Genomic DNA, 20,526 nt, shown 5'->3' on the forward strand with positions numbered 1-20,526 from the left:
TCTTTCTCAACCTCATATTTTCGTTAGGTCCGTATTTTCACGAGAAATTTCCAACCGAAAGCTTAGTCGGGGATGGTGATTCCACGTTATTTTTCTCTTTTTTTCGTACGCTACTGACTCTGCAACGGGGATAAGTAGCATTGAGAATCGGAAAAGGATTTAGTCGGAGGGGCCGAATCCGGAATGGGCGGAATTATCGTGCGGATTTCGAGAACCACCTCCCCCCCCTCTTCGAGCAGCACGCGACGTTTCCCTATAACTTTCTCTCCCTGCCTTCTTCCCTGCACGCAACGAGGTTTAACGAGGGGACGTCTCGCTAATGATGCTAATTATCGGTTCGGAATTATTTTGTTTGAGAAGCGGCCGTGTCCTCGAGAATATGAGAATTGGGTTCGATGCTTCAATAATGAAGAGATCTAGTGGAATTTTGTTCTTTTTTGTTGGTGATTTTTTTTTTTCTTTGTAATTTTGGACGAATTAATCGATATTATATAGTCAGTATTATAAATGTATGGAAGAAATTAAAATATTCATTTTATTTTTCCTGTCATATTCTATTATTACACTAGTTTAAATTTTAAATTAATAACCTTAAAAATAATAACGTTTAACGCTTGATTCTAATTGAATTTGTTAATTACAAAATCAAATGAGAATATTTGATCTGCAGTTACTTTATGGAATTCTACTTTTTGCATTATGACTATATAAATGAAATCTTTTCAAGATTAATTTTTTTCCCAATTCCTTTAAATTTGAAAAAAAAAATTGAAGTAACAGTATTATGATAAATCAGTTTTTCTTTTCATTATGAAAATTTATTTTGTATCTCTCATTCGTATAATTGAATTCTGAAAATTATATTACAATCTGAACATTATAAATATTCATTACAAATATATATAATTACAACTCCCAATTAAATATAATAAATATTTACTAGTATTAATTGGCTGCTCCTTATTAAGGGGTTTCAACAATTTCAACGAGATTCAAAGAGAGGCAAAATCGTCTGTTTAAGTGTAATCGGTATAATCGGTGTGAATCGTCGGTTTTCGAGAGGAAAACAGAGGGCAAGACAGTCCGATCGAGCGTTAAACGAGCGTTCAATCGAGCAAAACGGACGGTTCGCTCGGTCAGAAAAAGAGACGGCCTTTAATTCGTTCCGGGCGTGCACGCGTTTAGGCGCGAGCAGCCGAAGCGTGCCGCGCCAGAACGATGCTTATCCGCGTCGAAAACCCGCTTGTTAAATAACTGTATAGTGAATCGAACCGGTTCTTCGCGAGACCAAAAATCAAGTAAAATAAACGCGGTAAATTGAAAAATTGAAAAATCGAGGAATTGATTGTTTGTTGATGCTAATGGATAAATAATCATTAAGTTTATATGAAGAATTTAAATACGTTGTAGCAATGTTAATATTAGTTTATGATATGGATAAGAAAAATGTGATATATCCATTTTAGAAGTTTAAACATGATAGTAATTGCTAGTTTATATATATATTGATAATATATATATAATATATAATAAGCATAATATTACTAAGTATTCTACTAATATATTATATTATAGTATTAGATTATAATATTAATGCTATTTTATAATATAGATAGAAGAGTTATGAAGACTTTTTAGAAATTTGGATATAATACAATAATAATAGTATTCTATTAATATCTTATATTGTAGATAAATAATAGTAAAAAAAAAAAATATAAGTAGTATTAAAAGATAAAAAATAAAAAGAAAAGAATATTACTATTTATTAATTAATAATATAAAAAAATGAGATTTAAAATGAGATATAAAAAATATGAGATTTCTAATTAATATTAGAAATTTATATTATTATATTTAGTAATAATATTAATAGCAGTTGATGATGATTATAAGATTTTTAAATGATATTAGAATTTGATTCATGATATACTGTTAATATTGACATCACTTTTTATTGCATTAAATTTTTATTACATTGTAGTATATAATATATTAATACTATTTATATTACTTATATTATTTAAATACTATATTAATAATTATATTTATATAAGGTTATAATATCCTATTTTATAATACTATAATATATTATTTTCAATAAAATCTTAATAAATATCACACTAATTTCCTAGATTTATTAAACAAACTGATAAAATCTAATTAAAAAGTATTAGTTTTGACTAATAGATAGTCACTCACATTCTCAAAATTCCTTCAAAAATTCTCACGCTTTCATTATCGCATTTCAAAATCTCTTGTTCCGCATTTTCATTGTCGACCAAATATCGTCACGTACGTATCTAGTCTGCTTATATAGTTACTTTTATGTAATTACGGGACATCGATAGAGGACTCGTGCCGATAACGAGTCGAGTGCTTCGATTCAACCAGAAACAAGGCTCTCTCTTGTGTTTTCGCCGCTTTCACCCCCTCGACCTCGTGTATCGACCACCCTCACGTATCAAGGCCAAACTTGAAACAATGCGGCCGTTGAAGTCGGTCGAAGCTTTTATTGAACGTCGAACGAGCCAAAACCTGGCAAAACCTGATGGTGCACACGACGAAGAGAGGAAAAGAGTCGCGGCTTGACTCGAATTCGAGACGTTCGAAGGCTTATTAAGGCCAAGTGCCATCCGGTGCAACGACTTCCTTCCAACCCTCTAAAAACTTTTGGATACCATCTAAGAATACGATAATTTCTTCAGCGTACTTCGTGGAATTTTTAATCTTGATATACTTGATTAGAATGGATTTTTAAGTGAATTTTTTTAAGGATGATTCTTTCTTCCGGAAAAGAAGATGTGGTAATAACGAAGATGCGAGTATTATGTTGGATAAAAGTTATTTTACTGTGAATTCTTTTTTCTTCTTCTTTTTAATATTAATTGGTAAATATTAATTAATATAGATAAAAGTAATAAAAATGTATATTATAATGTATATTATAATGTGACTAGTAATTATATTACTAATAATGTATATTATAATGTGACTATTGCTAGATTAATATATAAATTTTATTGGATTAATATTTAATTCATATAGAAATAGTATTAATGTATTATGATATAGTAAAAGTTAATATTGTAAAAGATCAATATGAATATTTACATTTAATTATTTTATTATGTTATTTATATAATGCAAGTACTGTAATTAGTATACAAATTTTTAATATCAATTAAAAATCAATATAAAAATTTATATTATTCTATAAATAATATATTTTTACAAAATAAATAATTTAAATAGTTTTTCTATTCTTTTTAATTCTTATATAATTCTTTATAATTCCAATAATATAAATGAAGAAAGAATTTAATATAAAATATATTTTTCAAATTTAAATTTAAAAAAATGTGATATTTCATATGTATCAATCCAATATATTATTATATGTCATTTCTATAATTTTAAATTAGATCAAACTTTATTATTTTTTTTATATTTGATTTTATAATTTGCATTCTTGATCTTATGATTACACTATTGCATTCTAATCCTTGAAATACATAAAAATATTTTAATCAAATCTTTAAAACTTTTTAAAACCCTAATTTAATCTTTGAAATCATTATTAAAAATAAATCTTTTTTCAAAATGGATAATCTAAAACCATTTTTCATTTTTCTTTACTTCTCACTTTCACTATCTTTTCAAAGAAAAGAATAAAAATCTATCCCACATGTAAAAAGAAACCTGTTAAACATTTGTTTCTTCCAATTCAAACGAAAATTTCTTTTGTACCCGGTTATTATGTACGTTAATTAATAAAAAAACACAAATATCCTCTTTCAATTCATTTCTTCCGCCATCCCGAAAAAAGAAAGAATATCCTTCCCTTCTCTTCTCTGTCCTTCTATTTACCAAAGCCCGTATTACTTTCAATTAAATTGTCCACGAATCTCATTAAACTCCGAGCAAACTTTCTTCTCCTCCTTCGTTCTGTCCAAACGACGTACCAAACCATTCTTTCATCCATCCTTTTTATATCACGCTACCTCTTCCGTTTCCTCCACTAACTTTCACGAATTAAATGCGTGCACATTCTTCGTTGACGAATGTCGTATGTCCTTGGCGAACTTACGACCTCTCTCTGCTCGGAATTGATAAGCTTCATCGAGAAGAAAGCTCCATCCCATTCTTCTTTTATTCGAATGAAGAGAAAACGTTCTTCTCTTTCTTCCCTTTCATTCTTTCCCTCTATTCTTCCTCTTCCACGGACTACCAATTTGTCCTCGCCACTCGACGTCGCGATGCTCGCCTTTTTTTTCCCCCGTGGCCCTTTTCCATACTCATTTAGCCCCTTTCGTCCTGCGACGCTCGTTTAAACGGAGAGGAGATCCTGAAGGATCCTCCTAAAGGCCTGCTCCGACTCTTCAAACGACGCGAATTAGCATGCAGTCACGTTTGTTCCTCCTTCGTAACTAAAATTTTAAAAATAATTATTGCGATGGTTTAAAAATTTTTTAATTCGTTTATTTGTTTATGATTTTTGTTATTTTTATTATTTAATTAGCAATTGATTGGATAAAAACGAAATACAAAAATTTTGAATTTAAGAATATATTAATTTGAAAGTTACCTAACTTAATATACTTCATTATTCATTATGTTCATCAAATTTTGGAACAATAATTTATAATTTCTAAAAAATTTTATCATATTTTCTGATAGTGTTAATCTAATATATATATTTTTTTAAATAATTTAATAAAATCTTGATTCGATTGTTTTCATTAATAATACTACTAAATTGATATCATTTTAACGCATAATAGTCATGTAATTGATTTTCAAATTCATTATTGCAAAAATGATATGTATTCTTATTTATCTTTTTCCTTTGCATAATTCTATATTTCAATACGATATTAATAAAGTGATTTAATTTAACCTAATTAGAATATTAATATAATCTTATTAATCTAATCTGAACATATATGTTAAAATTATTAAATTTTAAATGTTTAAATCAATAGATTCTTAAATTCAAAATTTTATTCAATTATTTCAATTTATTCAATATTATTAAACAATATAACAAAAAGTTTAAAAAAGTAATATGTTAAAAAAATTTAAATCTATTTTTTTACAATTTTTTTAATATCTATTTGTATTTTTGGATTAAATGGAAATTATATCATATGATTATATATTCATTATTTCAAAAAATATTTCAAAGAGATAAAAATTATACTTAATTATAATTTCTTATTTTAATTTATAAATAAAAAATAAATAATTATATAGAAATATAATAAAAAATTATAATAATACAGTATAAAAAACAATCAGTTTTCTAACATATATTGTGGAAGAATTTAAAGTGATTAATTTATTATGTCACTTTTTGTTCCTTTCTTTAAAAGTGAACTAATTTATTTTATTATAAATCTTAAATCAATATTGGAAAGTTAAGAAAGAAGACTTTATGAAAGAATATAAATTATAATTAATATAAATTAGAAATTTATCACTTTTTTTCATAATCAAATTGAATTAATAATAAAATTTACATATTATAAACATTAATAGTTAATAAATCTTGTTAAAATATAATAATAAATGTGTAATATAAATATTTATTTGATAACAAATTCTTTTCATTTTTTTCATTTTTTTTTTCATTTTTTTAAAAAAAAATACAAATCAATGAAATAGATTTATTAAATTATTTTTCTATGATTTAAAAGAATATTATATTATATCCTATTTATTTAATATACAATTAAAAAAGAAATTGAAAATACCTCTCTGACATATCATCGAGCGAATTTTCGAACAAATCTGCTTTTATGAAATTCCAGCCTCTGTTTGTACATTACACCTCGCATTCCGCATCGTTCAACAATAAATTAAACAAATTAAGCAGATACGAGTGGAATCCTACAATATACCTGGATAATTGATTCGATTAATCCGATCGTCGATTTTGAAAAACAATTCGCCTACGAGTCGTTTTAACTCTTCTCATAAATTATCGTTATCGATACGCCTTCATTAGATGGATTAAAATTAATTAAAAAATGCGCAAAGAAATGCGTCATTAATTATTCATTAATGAATAAAGTCAGAGGGATAAAGTCAAAAAACAATTGGCTATGTTTTGACCTGAAAAGAAGAATGAATATTTTATAAAGAAAATATTATTTTTATAAAATATTTATATAATTAAATTATTAAATTGCTCTGAATTTTTAGAGCAGCACATAATCAATAATTATCAATATCTATAATTATAAAAAAAATTATCTAAAAGAAATTGAAGAAAAATTATTATAGCAAAGAAAATATTATTATTAATATTATTGATCGCGTGCTACTCCCTTAATGTAGTTAAAAGATTCAAATATTTAATTAATATATAGAAAATATATTATATCATATAATTTTTCTAAAAAAATTAATATTAAAATTAATATTAATAAAATTAATTAGAATAGCAATTAATTAAAAAACAATTAATTGAAAAAATTGTTTGTAAAAATTGTTTAAGAAATTATGTAGTATAATATATTATTTTAGATGTATTGTAATGCATAATTTTAAATGGATCTTAATAAGAGAGATTTCAAAATCAATTTTCTTAAATGCTACTACATAACGAAATTTTATAATAACATTTATTAAAACAAATTCAAACGATCTATCATAATGTAATTGTAATAGAAAGTTATAAATATAATGTATGAAATTCTTAAGAATTAGTGAAATAAAAAAAGTAAAGAAGAATGCTATTTTCTCTTTGTAAATATCTACATAGTAAAAGAATATTTCTTCTGCAAACATAAAGGAAATAAGAAAATTTCACATATATCTAGAAAATAAGGAAACCGTAGAATATTTCTATTTCAAATATTTGGAACTTGAATAAGTGTGGAATATTTTTGCTACAAATATCAACAAGATTCTACAAAAGTCTATGAATATTTAAAAATATTTTTCTCAATTTGTTCGCGAGTATTTTGAAAACAAACTCCATCTCTGCCATATGAAAAAGTTTTTGTTCCGCATTATTATTATATTCCAAGTTGCGCACAAGGGATTGAACTTTCATCAAGAGATACTCCATTACTCCGTGGCGCCATGTAAGAAACCATAAAATTTATAATATCCAACGAACGCTTCTATCATGTCACAAATCCGGAAAATTTACATTTCTTTGCTTATCCCTGAACCAATTTCCTTATCAACAAAATCACAATTTTTTTCTAGAAAAACCATAATCAATATTTTTAGATTAAATAAAATATATTAGTTAATTAATTTTTACAAACAAATTTTTCTTTTATTTTTTTTTCATTTTTCAATTGTTTGAAATTTGAATAAATCAAAATTATCACAATTTTTTTTTTTAAGAAATCAATAAGAAATCAATTAAAGAAACCCATAAAATAAGTTCATTAATTAATTTCTATAATCAATTTTTTTTTCTATTTTTTTTTAATCTATTTCGTCTATTTCAATTTGAATAAATAAATTAATAATTTATAAAAACAATTGATAATTTTTATTTTTTATATGACGAACCTCTCTCTAAAAATGATTCCTTATTAGTTCTATTTCTCTAATTTTCTATTACTTTTTAATAAGAAATAAGAATTATTTAGCTTGATATCTCGTTCTCTAATTTCAATATTTGAAAATAGAAAAAAAAAGATCTAGGAAATATAAAAAAACAAAACAAAAAGATAACAATTTGAATAAATTATTTTAAATATAATAATAATAATAATAATAATAATAACAACTTTAGTATTAAAATCAAATTTTTTCACATATAACAACAGTAATACATTTTTCAGTATTAAAGTTTAATCTAGAAATTTTTAAATCAAGCAATGTTTGAAATTATATGATTTATATCGTTAAGAATCAAAATTTGAAGAATAGTTAAATCTAAAGAGTATGTAAAATGGTTTCAAAAAAGGATTCAAGTCGAGTATGGATCCTTTTTTACGCGTGGCCACAGACGATGTAGGGAAATATTTGCCTAATTCGCCGCTTAGCATGCAGAGAAGCTGAGTCGGACAGGGTGAACTTTCTTCGTGGTTCAATTTTTCTTTTTTTCCTCCCCTCAATCTTTTCAGACAATTTTTTTTTTTTCGTTTCCTCTTTTTAAAGAAATTCTTCTCTAATACAAAAGTGCATATTGCGATAAGGATAAAATTAATTTGATAACTTTTTGTATGACTTTTAAATTCCACTTGACCTTCATATCTTGAAAACTTTTGTAGATTTATTATAGAAAAATAATGATTTAAATAAACTAAATGTTAAATGTTGTTATTATAATATTGATACAAAAAGCTTAATATTTTATTATTTATATTTATTATCTTGTATTAAGTTACATATCACAAAAATTTTGATTAAGTTAAAATTTAGTTAGATTAAATTAAAATAATTTTTAACTCAACAATAGCAATTCATATTAATATTAAATATTAATATTAAATATTAAACATAAATATATAAAATATATAATAATAAATAATATAATATAATAAATATATAATAATTTAATAATATAATAAATATATAATATAAATATTTAATACTAATAGATGATAATAGATAATATTATAATTATTAAATATTAGTTATTTTTAAATATTAAATTAGAATATAAATAAAGAAAAAAAATTTTTAAATCATCAAAAAATTTAATATCAGAAAAAATAATTATAAATTATAATTCCATGAATTATTTTATTCATTACAGACATTTCAAAGACATATAACTAATTCTTACAAAAATTGCAAATTTTTATTCTTAAACAAATGAAGTTTTCTTCTAGAATAACTAAAATTGTATTCCAACAAATGAACAAAATTCATGGCACTTACATACAAATAGAATGCAGCGTAATAAATGAAGGAAGTAGTCTAAGAAACTGAAAGATGAAGAGAATCTCTTCCTTTTCCTTCTCTTTGTTTTATCCCTTATTCCTCTCGAATTAAGACTTCGTTCCTCTTTCGAATTTTCGTGGATAATGCAACAAGACGCACAGATCCTTTCCTTTTCCTCTCTCCAAGCTCATTAGCATAATTCCCTTTAACGTTGAGGCTTCAAGTTAGATATTCATTAGCGTAATTCCTCTTAATGTTTAGTGGGCTAATGTCCCTCTTCAGCAAGAAAAATCTCGGTCTCTCGACACATGATCTTCAAGAAAGCGTATTAACGTCCCATTCTAAGATTGAAATCGAAATAAATCTCTCTAATCAAAGTTGATAACAACCAAAATCTTCAGATGTGAAAGCCATATCCTTTGGGAAATGGATAAGCCTATCCTTTGAATTAAGTAAAAAGATTTGCATTTGAAAATCTAGGTAATTAAAACTGAAGGGAAAATCAGTATAATCTCAAAGACTGATAAATTTTTGATATGTAAGTATGTTCCCAATGAAATATTGAAACCTAAAAAAAAATGGGATTTTGATTAAATTAAGTAATAAAATAATAAGCTTTAAATATGAAATCTTTTTGAAAAGAAGAATTTTTATACCTAAAAGTAATTGCAGAAAATCTTAAAAGATCTTAAAAAGTTGACCAAAAAATTGAAAACATTTGATAAAATTCTATAATAATTATAATGGTCATTTCTAATATATATATAACATAAAATTATTTTGTAAGGAAATACTAGTTACATTCAAAATTTTTTAGCAAATACAAAAATTTAAATACACAAGAAAATTATAATAATTAACCGATTATGTGATTGTTTATAAATAAAAAATCTTTAAAAAATCAATTTTTCAATAGAAAATTTCTAATTTTATTAATTTCTTAATTCGTTTATTTCTATATCTATTTCGTTAATTTTTTATAAATTCCTTGTATAATCATTAATTAATCATTAATTAGTCTGTAAAAGAATAATTTTATTTTTTCTTTGTTAAATTCATTATAATTTTCTATAAAGAATCTTAATCTTTGAAAACATTAAGAATTTCTTATTATTTAGATTACATCATTATTATAATCTTTTCATAAAATTTCCTGAAAAATATAATTTCCCAAATTCATCCCAATTTCTGAACAAAAATTTTCATTTTCAATTTTTTTTTTTAAATAATTATACTTCATCTCCTATTCTCTCATCAATCATTATCTAAACAAAATCAATTTTTTTTCTTATTTTAAAAAACATTTCTATCAAATTCTAAATCTATCATTATTGTACTATTTTTAATCTGTTTATCATAAAAGATTAAAACATTTCAGTTTAAAATATACTGATTATTTCTTCTCGAACAAAAGCATCATAGCGGATCTGTAGTATTATGATTAATATAATTATAACGATAATTACTTGGGCACATGATATGTATTCATACTTTATGCCCATGTTTTAACATGTCTCCAGAAGCTCATTAGCAAAATGAAGATGCGATTGCAAGCCTAGCCTGCGTTTCACACGGTTTGTTTGCTTTTTCTCTGCGTCTCGTCTCTTCTTTCTTTTCCTGTCTAACTATTACACTTTCCATCTACCGTCTTGTTTCCTTTTTTCTAACGCATCACGTCTTCTCTGCAGCTCGTCAGGCGGATTTTCTGGATTCCCTCGGGATTTCGTTGCTCCTTTCTCTTCTAACTTTTGCTTCCTGACTCTCTATGTTCTTAAACTGGTATTTCTTTCCTCGATGAAAAATGCCATACCTCTCTCTTTGTCTAAAACACAATGGAAACAACTTTATAACATTTAAAATTATTTTATTATTTTTCGAAAGATTACCGAAAAGGTTAAAGTTGAAAAATAACTCCTTGAAATAAACTTAAACTGTGAGTAAAAGTATCGATGAAAAGAAATTAAAAATAAAGATTAACTTTAAAACTTTTAAATCTTAAGCCCAAAAATCTAAATCTAGATCGAATCTACATTTTTTCTTACTAATTTATTAGATGAAAGTTTTTTAAAAAATTTTATAATATTTAAAAAACTTTTATTTCTAAAAGTCGGAAAAATATAATTTTAATATTTATTATTAGTTTATGTATCTACTTTTCAATTAATAGTTAAACATGTACATTTCATCTTAATATAAAAATATAAAATTTACTTTAAAATATCATATATTAACATTTTTCACCTCTAATAATAGATTTTTTTTTTATACTTTCTTTATTATGCAAACTTTTGTCTGACTCTATTTTTTTTTTCCTTAATTTTTTCAGCCGTTACCCCAAATCTTTCAACTTCTCAACCCCTTTCCTTAATCTCTAGAGTGCAGCTGGATTTTTCCGTGCAGCATTCGCTTCCCGTCTCCGCACTTTCTTCCTTTTAAAGTTCACAGTCTCGCCAAGTGTTCACAGCTAGCTGATTTTTCTTGATTTTCCCGTTTTCTCTGAGGATTTCGGTTTCTCTCGATTTCTTCCATTTACTTTTACTATCATCTTTTATTCTCTTATTATTCTACTATTTTTTTTCTTCTTTTCTTTATATTTCAATAATTTTATAATGATTCTGATAATTTTTTATTATCTTTTTTCCTATATATTTCGATCTTGGCTTCTTTAAAATTTCGTTTTTTTTCATAGATATTTTAATCTTGACTCGGTTTTCATTTCAACTACTTAATATCTTGAGCTTTTTGCCACTGTTAAACATACAGTCTCAGCAGTTTTTGACCATTTTTATCATATCACGTTTGAAATTACGAGATAAATCATCCGACATTCTTTGGAATGTTGTATTATTATATATATTATATTTTTATTGAAGTTATAAAAACTATTATATCTTTTCTGAAATTTTAAGATTATAAATCACTCTTATAAATTATTAAAAACTAATAAAATATATTTTTACATCAATAATAAAATTTATTAAATCAAATTTAGTAAATTCTAAATAATTTATCATTATGCAATATTTATTTATATTATTTTTCATAAAATATATTTTAGATAAAATTTTCAATAAACCTATTAAACGGAAATATTGAATTATAATTATTATTTTTTATATCTTTTTATTACATTAATTAGTAAATATTAGTTTAATTAAATCTTTTCAAATTTTAAAGTATTACCGTTTTATTATATCATATAAATATATGTTTATTTTTTCTTTTTTATATTCGATTTTTAACTCTGAAAGGACATCTTTTTTTACACTGCGGTTGATAACCTCTTATATCGATCTTCGTTCCGTCATCCATTTATCTCTGTCTTCGGTTCTTTGTCACCAAACAACCCCGATCTTTTTTCTCCTCACTCCTTTTCATTTACTTGAATTATTTCTGCGGCATCCTTTGATGCCAACAGGATGTCCAATGACAAAAGTTGCTTAGCTATGTTCGAATTTCACAGATGGAACTTGCAGAAAAAGAGCAATGATTTTCACAAATGCAGCTTTTTCCTGTTGAAATATTTCATGATCATGTTCTTACAAGATTTTTTGATTATGAATAAAAGTAAAATTAATAGCAAGCAATAATTCATATATTTCACAATCACTTCAAATTTATTGAATTTGAAAAAATTTTCTTAACCTCTTTTGTTATATCTCTCCATATATAACATAAATATTTGCTATCAATTCTACATAATTAGATGTAATTAATATTAATTGAATATATTTTTCACGTTTTATAGAAACAATTTCTTTGATCATGATGATTATCAAATAACAACAATCTAATAAAGATAAAAGAAATTCCTGTAATGTTATGCCATTGTTGTTACTAACCTTATTGTCGTCTCTGATTATTTACCACTGTAACAAATCCATTATTAACATGTAGTATATTCATGCACATGAAAGCAATTTAATAAGTTACATAGCACAAACTCACCGCGTCGTTAAACGTTGTGATCCCAGTTTAAAGCAGGACGAAATTAACCGACATGAAATTGTATTTCATGTTGAACAGGCTAATTTCGTGAAATGGAAATGATGGCGTCTTTATCCTTCAGTTACAGCCGATGAAGAGAGGGGGACGATGGTTCGCGTTGTGCATTTGACATCTTACTTTACCAACATGTCAAGACATAAAACAATAATTTATGCGGCTGTTTCGCGCATTTCGATTTGTTCAATTTCGAATTGAAGAAATCCAATAAAAAAAACAGTAAAGCCTCTCATCATTATTCATTGTTAATTGAATTGACTGATTCAGTCAAGCGATTTTAAATATTAATTAATGTCATAATAAAACAATAAGCATGTTACTACGAAACAATGCAACTATGAATAATCATCAACGAAGAATGATTAATATAGTTGATTTTCGATCGATAAAAATATCATATCACCATCATTGAATCTTATTGAAATTTACATTGAAATAAATTTTAGCTCTTTTTAAATTTATTTTAAAAATAATTTTGAAATTTAAATTTCATGAAAATAAAATTTTAATACCAAAATTCTACAATGATAGAATTACAGATAATATTAAAAAAAAAATTAACATAGAATTACAAATAATATTAAAAGATTTCTTTTACTGCTAAAAAAAACTATTATATAGAAAATTATTTCAAAAAAAATGAAATATTTGAAGATTGAAAATTTTAAAAGATTTAAATACTTTATCTATATTATTATTTATCTTTATTTTTATTTATTTAGGCAAAAATGAAGGCAAACATAACTTACCATGAAATTTTCCATTGATACGATTTAGACACGACCCATCGAGCGTGAAACAAAATTCAAAGCAAACCATTTAAAACTAGTCTTTCTCTTTCTTCTTTCATGCGAACACACTTATCTCATTTACCAATATTCTATCCGTTTTTCTCTTTAGTAGCTTCATTCTCTTTCATAATGCAGTATCCGTACTTTGTTACGCAGTTAATGAACTGTTTATGCTCCCTTTATGAAGTCGGAGAACTGATCTCTCATGTATGGAGAACCAAATGAAATCTAATCGGTTGAAATTTCGTTCAGAAAATTCGCTTCAAGGAATACATCAGATAGAGATACTTTTTTATAAGTATGAACATCTTTGTTTTTTCTGAATAAATCAACTCTATTAATAATCGATTGATTTAATTATATATTATTCTTATTGTAGAAATTTTGTAATTATTAACATTTAAACATGCCAACTAATTTTGTATCATATTTTATAAAAAAAAATCGCTTAAAATTATTAATTCTATTATTAATGCTCTTAATGGATACATCCTTATATTTCGCTGATGCATTGATTATTGAGAAATAATAGGTATGATTAATTTTTTTTGGACAATAACAATTATCAATTAGTTAATTTGTTCGATTGGTAGATTTTTTATGTACATACAAAGATCAATTTCATTTCTATCTAAGAAAATAGAGGTTATGTTTTTTTCAGTAACATTTTTTTTTTTTCTTCTATTATAGCAGAAATTGCTAGTTACGGATGTTTGATTTATTTTTCTATACAATATCAGTTTCACCGGAAATTCATCGTCTTGCCGTCTTTCAAACATCCGGTATTTTCTTTCTCCTATGTTAACTATGTAAAATAAAACTGATGCGAGAATGTAATTGATGTCGATCAATGTATAAATAAGAAATAAATTTAAGACTCATCATATTAAAATCCACGAATTCAGATTCAATATGAAAGATTTCAATTCTATTCAAATATATTGCGTTGGTATGAGGATGTGCCATATGTAGATATTGTATACGTAGTTGCGTGACTGAGATGGGTTTCAATATCCTACAACAAAAGAATATCGAGTTGATCATCATCTATCATACGACTTATCGTATATCTCGAATCTTATTATGTATCGACTTTGAGAATTTTAATGCATTTGTATCATATATTATGTAAAAAATAAAAAAAATGAAAATATGATAGCAATTTGAAGTAAACTATAATATAAAAGATCCAATAAAAGATAAAAGAAATTTAGGATTATCGATTTTCTAAAGAATTTTAAATTAATGTTTAATCTAAACAAAATGTATATAAAATATGGATCATTTATATAAAGAATTTGAATAAAATTGTGTGGTGCTACGGTCCTGGCCAGGTCCTCCCGTTTTATATCTGTGAAGAAACTATATTGAATAGCCTGGAGCAGTGCCGTCTACAGGCTCGACCCTGTACTACGTCAGTGCAGTCACCACTTTCCTGAAAAGCGTGTCGTATCTTATCTACCAAAAACTTCCCAATTTTTAATATCGAAATCGAGAACATTCGCCATCAATTTTAACTACAAACTCGTGAGTAATCTTATAATCCTACGTTCATTTTGATTCCGATTAGTTTTCATTAGAAACTCGTTAATTATATTTACCGCGAAAATCGTTTAAAAAAGGCGGGACAAGTGGATCTTGAGAGCCTTGACCTTAGCCTTTAGTCATTTGCATGCAAACGTAGCCGCATTGTTCGTTTTTCCAACCACGACAATAAAGTAGACGAGAGAAAAATAAATGAAAAAAAAAAAAAAATGCGTAATGCGGCAGAATGCGCGAAAGAGGTCGATAACATCGCGCGCCCGCGCAATTCTTGCGTTTCTTCCGCAGACATTGGCGAAAAAAGTCGAAGAGAAAGCGGATCTGTGCGTGTGACCAGATTATGTAAAATATTATAATAGAAACATTCGTGAACAATTGCATCACCATAAATAATCTTTCAAGTTGCTGCATATAATTATTTGCATTGGTGAGTAGCTGGCCCGGGACGAATTTTGTATTATCGATCAGTTGCGAACGACCCGATGTATCCGTACGCACAATTGCTTGCACCCGGTGCATTGGCCGCAGACATTACTCTCTTAAATTTTAAAAATAGTGCTAATGTTTGGTGACATGGTGATCTAATATTAAATATTTATAGTATGGATTGGAATTATTTTAAATGACTACTTCAAAATTTGTTGATTTAAGATTTAATAATCAAGGTTGGTATATAATAATTTTTGTTTAAATTAGAATATTGATTAAATTGATTTTATTTTCAATATTTCTTCATAAAATAATTTAATAGTAATATTTAATGAATGAATAAATTACATTATATACTTTTCTCTTTTTTACAATTTTATATCAAATAGAATAATCAGATAATTGATAACTTATGAATAATGACAAGCAACTTATTTTATTTAATTTATAAAATTTATTTCTAAAATTTAATCTGTTTTATTTGTTATTTTTATGTAACAAAATATATTAATAATTTGTAATATGTAAAATTTTTTTATAAAACGATATGCCCATGTAATATAAAATATTATTTAATAATTTTTTAATAATATATTTTTTTTGTAATGATGCATATTTTTCATCATTTAATTATTTTTTTCTCTTAAATCCGTGCAATTATTAAAGAAGCTTTATATAAAGATTATGCCACTAAAAAATTATAATTATTTGCAAAGATAAAAATTTTAAGAAATTTTAGTAATTATTAGTAATTAATAATTGACATCATTGTATAAATTGTATAATTTCGTTTTTTGTTGTTAATTATTTACAATTAGACATAATTTTTCATTTTTGATAATATGTTCTGTAATATATAAAACATTAAATATAAAACATAAATTATTATTATCATATTCAATTTTCAATTTTCAATATTCAATTTTTGTAAATATTTTTAATTTAATTAAATTTTAGTTTTATCAATTATTAAAATAATTGATAAGTTCACAATCGAAGATTTATTATATCGAATAAATATAATGAGTTCAACAAATATTCAACAAATACTTTTTTCATTAGTGCAATAACTAACCTTTATAAACATAGATACGCCAGATGGCAGCTTTGCAGCAACGTGATTAGTTTCTTTTAGTAACGTTGAAATTTCGATATTTGAGAGTTTGATCGGTTGCTCGTTCCTATTTGATTGTACAACATGTATATAAACAGTGCATTCTATGTGCACACTTGTACCTCTCTTTCAATCGATTGTTCCCATACATGTCACTGTTTCCGAGAGATACTACAATTCAATAGACTATTTTGATTATTTCGAAAAAAAACTCTCCAATAGAAATTGATTCTTGTTCAATATTAGCTCAAATAAAAAATGAAATATAATTAAAGTTTCATTTTAACACAAGTAAAGTAATTTAATATAAAATTTATCATATATCTTTTAATTATGCACATCTATTTTTTAATTTAATGAAAAAATATCAAAGATATTAATTGAAATAAATAAATTGAATAGATATTGTGAATCAATCAGAGAACAATTGTAATAATCAAACCATTTATTATTCTGGACTTCATTGCATATCATTCTAACATTCCAGTAACATTGACTAACCAAAAACTCTTGCTTGAAATTCCCTTGATGTATTCTGCAAATTTACTATATTAATTATTAAATCTGAGGAAATATTATTTTGTATAATTTTTAATACAATTTTATATTAATTTATATTTCATTATTATTCACATTATTATTCACATCATATTATGATTTTTTAATATTAGTGTATTAAATAAAAGTGTATTTATAAAGTGTATTATATAAAAGTATATTATAAATAGTTATAAATGGTTATAATAAAAACCATAAAAATTGTACGTTTGTTTTTATTTCTCTTAATAAGAAAGATACTACATTAAAGAACTATGTAAAAGAAATAAGAAATAAAATAGTGTTTTCATAATTTTATTGTTTATATGATACTCAATAGGAAAACACACAATTAATTTTCTTTTCGCCGTTTTCTATGTGAAACCATCATATACATTTTCATTTTATTAATATTTCTTTATTTTTTTGTTGTTTCTTTTATCTCAAAATATAATTTAATTATTCTCCCAATTTTATTTATAAAAAGTATATTAAACATATATAAAAAATATATGTATAAAAAATATTAATCAATTCATTCTAGATTAAATTTTTTTATAAAATTACTCTTATAAAATTTTTATAAAATTCTATTCTTTTTATTTCAGAAAGATCAAAACGAAAAAGACAGGACAGCGGGAGGAAGTTCGACAACATACAATTCCTTTCCGGACGATCTTTATTTGGACGACCAAGAATCTTTGGAGGGTTCTGGTCGAGGTGGCAGCGAAGGTCGCGACGATCTTGAAGCATCCGGAAGTGGTCTTGGTCCAGATGACGAAGACGGTGACGACGATCACGGTAAATATGTTTCATTGTTCCTCACTTTATTAATTTTTAAAAAATAACAAAATAACAGCAATATAAATATTTAATATTAAAATTTTTTAAAAAGAGAAGAAAATAAGATCGTTAATCATTTATTCCATTTTTATTTGTAAAAAATATAATCATAATAACGTTAATAATCCAAAAAATATAAAAAAAGACTCGTTTTAATTTTTGCAATAGTTTTGCGACAATTTTGAAAAATTCGATATCGATAAACTACAGATCAAACTGGAACGCAATTATTCTCTATTGTGAGTATTTCAGTTTAGAGACAAAATAAAAAAAAAAAGAATTGGGGTATTTGGGCTACAAAACAATCGAACATCAGCGGCGGTTTTTTTCAAAAAGCTATTCATCCATGTGGATTCCATCGACAATCGAAAAGCATGAGCAGAAATCGACGGCACGAAGAGTCCCCCCCGTTTTACTCAAAATTTTTTCAATAAAAGCGTAACTCGCGGAATGCATTGTATGCGGCACACCAATGATGCGCGTCATGCGATTTCCAGAAACGTTTCCTCTTTTTGTCTCCATTTTTCAAAATTGCCAAGCTGGAAAACGCTTCACGTTTTATCGTTTTTCCCATTCAAACTTGATATCTCTCGATCATCTTTGAACTTGAAAAACAATGAACGAAATGATATATAATTTTTTATTACTGTTGAATATAGCATATTTATTTTGAAATTTATTATAATTTTTGTTTTATTGTTTAATATTTTTATAAGATAGAATAACAATTTAAATAGTGAATTATTTTTTATCATTTTTTTTTTTTTTACAGACTTTAATAATAATAGGATAGAACCTCCGCCTCAAAGGCCAGCAAAAGTACCAAACTCTGTCGACGAACCAAGTAAAACTAAGGAACAGGTGAATATAACCAAAGTTTTTATAATTAATTACAAACTCCTGTCAAGATGCCTTTATGAGATTAAAAATCTTACAATATATTACCACAATTTAACATAGTACTATATCAACTATCTTTTCTAAGACAATTAAATTTGTCATTTCAAAGATAAAAATTCCATTAAAGAGATAAACCATTAAAGCAATTATCATTTGGAATAATTAATTATTCTAAAAAAATCATGAAACAGTATATCATTTTTATCTTATGATTTTAATGCAATATTTCCTAACATTCAAGATCATTATGATTCACAATATCATTTATTTTTTAACGATTTTTTTTTTTTCTATTTTTAAAAAGAAACTCTTCTAAAATATGTGACAAGTATGTGTATATGTGTTAAGATAGATTTTTAAATTTTTAAAAACATTCTGATAAGTATCTGAATTAAATTGATTTAACGATATTACAGACTATCGTCGAGACTGTAAACCGACCCGAAAACGAAGTAATCGAGCCCTTGGATGTCGAGGACGACCACTCGGACAACACCGACGATATCCACGAAGTATACATCATGAATCCGAAACACGAGGACCGCAGCAGCTCTTTCTTTGCTCAGCCAGGTGTATTGGCAGGTAAGTCTATATTTTCATCATGTTTTTTAATTCGTTTTATCATCACAAATAATACAAGAGTGAATCATAATTGTGGCGTGTAAAATTTGAAATCAATTTCTGAAATATATCTTGCAATTTTTAGATTCGATTGTATGAATTAAAATTAATTCTTTTTAACAAAGAATTGTATTATGGATTAGAAAATATTTTTAAATTTAAATGAAAATATCGATTTAATTAGATATTAAATTTGAAAGTATTAATAATATAATAATTTTTGTTAATATTATTTTGAGAAGTATATCTATATATTTTCTAAATAATAAATATAAAAATACATACAATATTATTAACAATATAGGAATTTTGATTTCCTCAAGATTTTTTTGTTGTAAATAAAGTGATTAAATACATCATTATAATGATTAAGTCATCATTTAATCATGCAATTCGTAAAAAATAATTTTAAAAGTCGAAATCTTAATTCATACAATTAAAATTATATGAAGAAGTTATTTGTTATTTATTAACAAATTTCCAAAAATATTAAACTTGAAATATATAATAACATACGGAAATATTTATTCACAAGAAGATTGTAAATCCTAACGAAATTCTAGGTTAACTTATTCGGAGTCACACATAATAAATGAATTACATAATTAACATTTTGAATAATTCAACAGTATTAAATAAGAAATTGTCCATACTTATATATTAAAATATTTCAAATATTATAAATATTCAAATATTATAAATTATAAACGTTCTTTAAAGTCAATTATCAATCATTTTATCAATATTAAATACAATAAAATAATATTTTGATATAAAAATAAGATAATAAAAATAATATTTTGAGAAAATTAATCCAAAAAAAAAAATGTTTGAAAAAACTTAAAACTTGAAAAATTTGTAAAAATTAATTGCAAATTTATTATA

The 20,526-nt window shown here is 24.9% G+C and overlaps 1 protein-coding gene and 1 long non-coding RNA gene across 3 annotated transcripts in view; one reads left to right on the plus strand and one right to left on the minus strand.

Annotated features, from left to right (window-relative positions):
- Nucleotides 1–20,526, plus strand: part of LOC102678661 (syndecan) — a 181,773-nt gene that overhangs the window by 159,822 nt on the left and 1,425 nt on the right. For both annotated transcript variants that reach the window (XM_006609073.1, XM_006609074.2), the window contains exons 2-4: nucleotides 17,886–18,078; nucleotides 18,893–18,981; nucleotides 19,437–19,602. In XM_006609073.1, coding sequence (XP_006609136.1) covers nucleotides 17,886–18,078; nucleotides 18,893–18,981; nucleotides 19,437–19,602 — 448 coding nt within the window. The remainder of the gene's footprint in view (nucleotides 1–17,885; nucleotides 18,079–18,892; nucleotides 18,982–19,436; nucleotides 19,603–20,526) is intronic.
- Nucleotides 4,004–13,701, minus strand: LOC102678567. Its single transcript, XR_420767.2, has 7 exons — nucleotides 13,614–13,701; nucleotides 12,702–13,024; nucleotides 12,043–12,371; nucleotides 11,128–11,755; nucleotides 10,326–10,681; nucleotides 8,857–9,427; nucleotides 4,004–4,430 (listed from the first exon to the last, which is right to left on the minus strand). It is a non-coding gene; the product is annotated as an uncharacterized LOC102678567 (long non-coding RNA).

The sequence above is a fragment of the Apis dorsata genome, unplaced genomic scaffold, assembly GCF_000469605.1.
Source record: "Apis dorsata unplaced genomic scaffold, Apis dorsata 1.3 scaffold_52, whole genome shotgun sequence".
Lineage (NCBI taxonomy): Eukaryota > Metazoa > Arthropoda > Insecta > Hymenoptera > Apidae > Apis > Apis dorsata.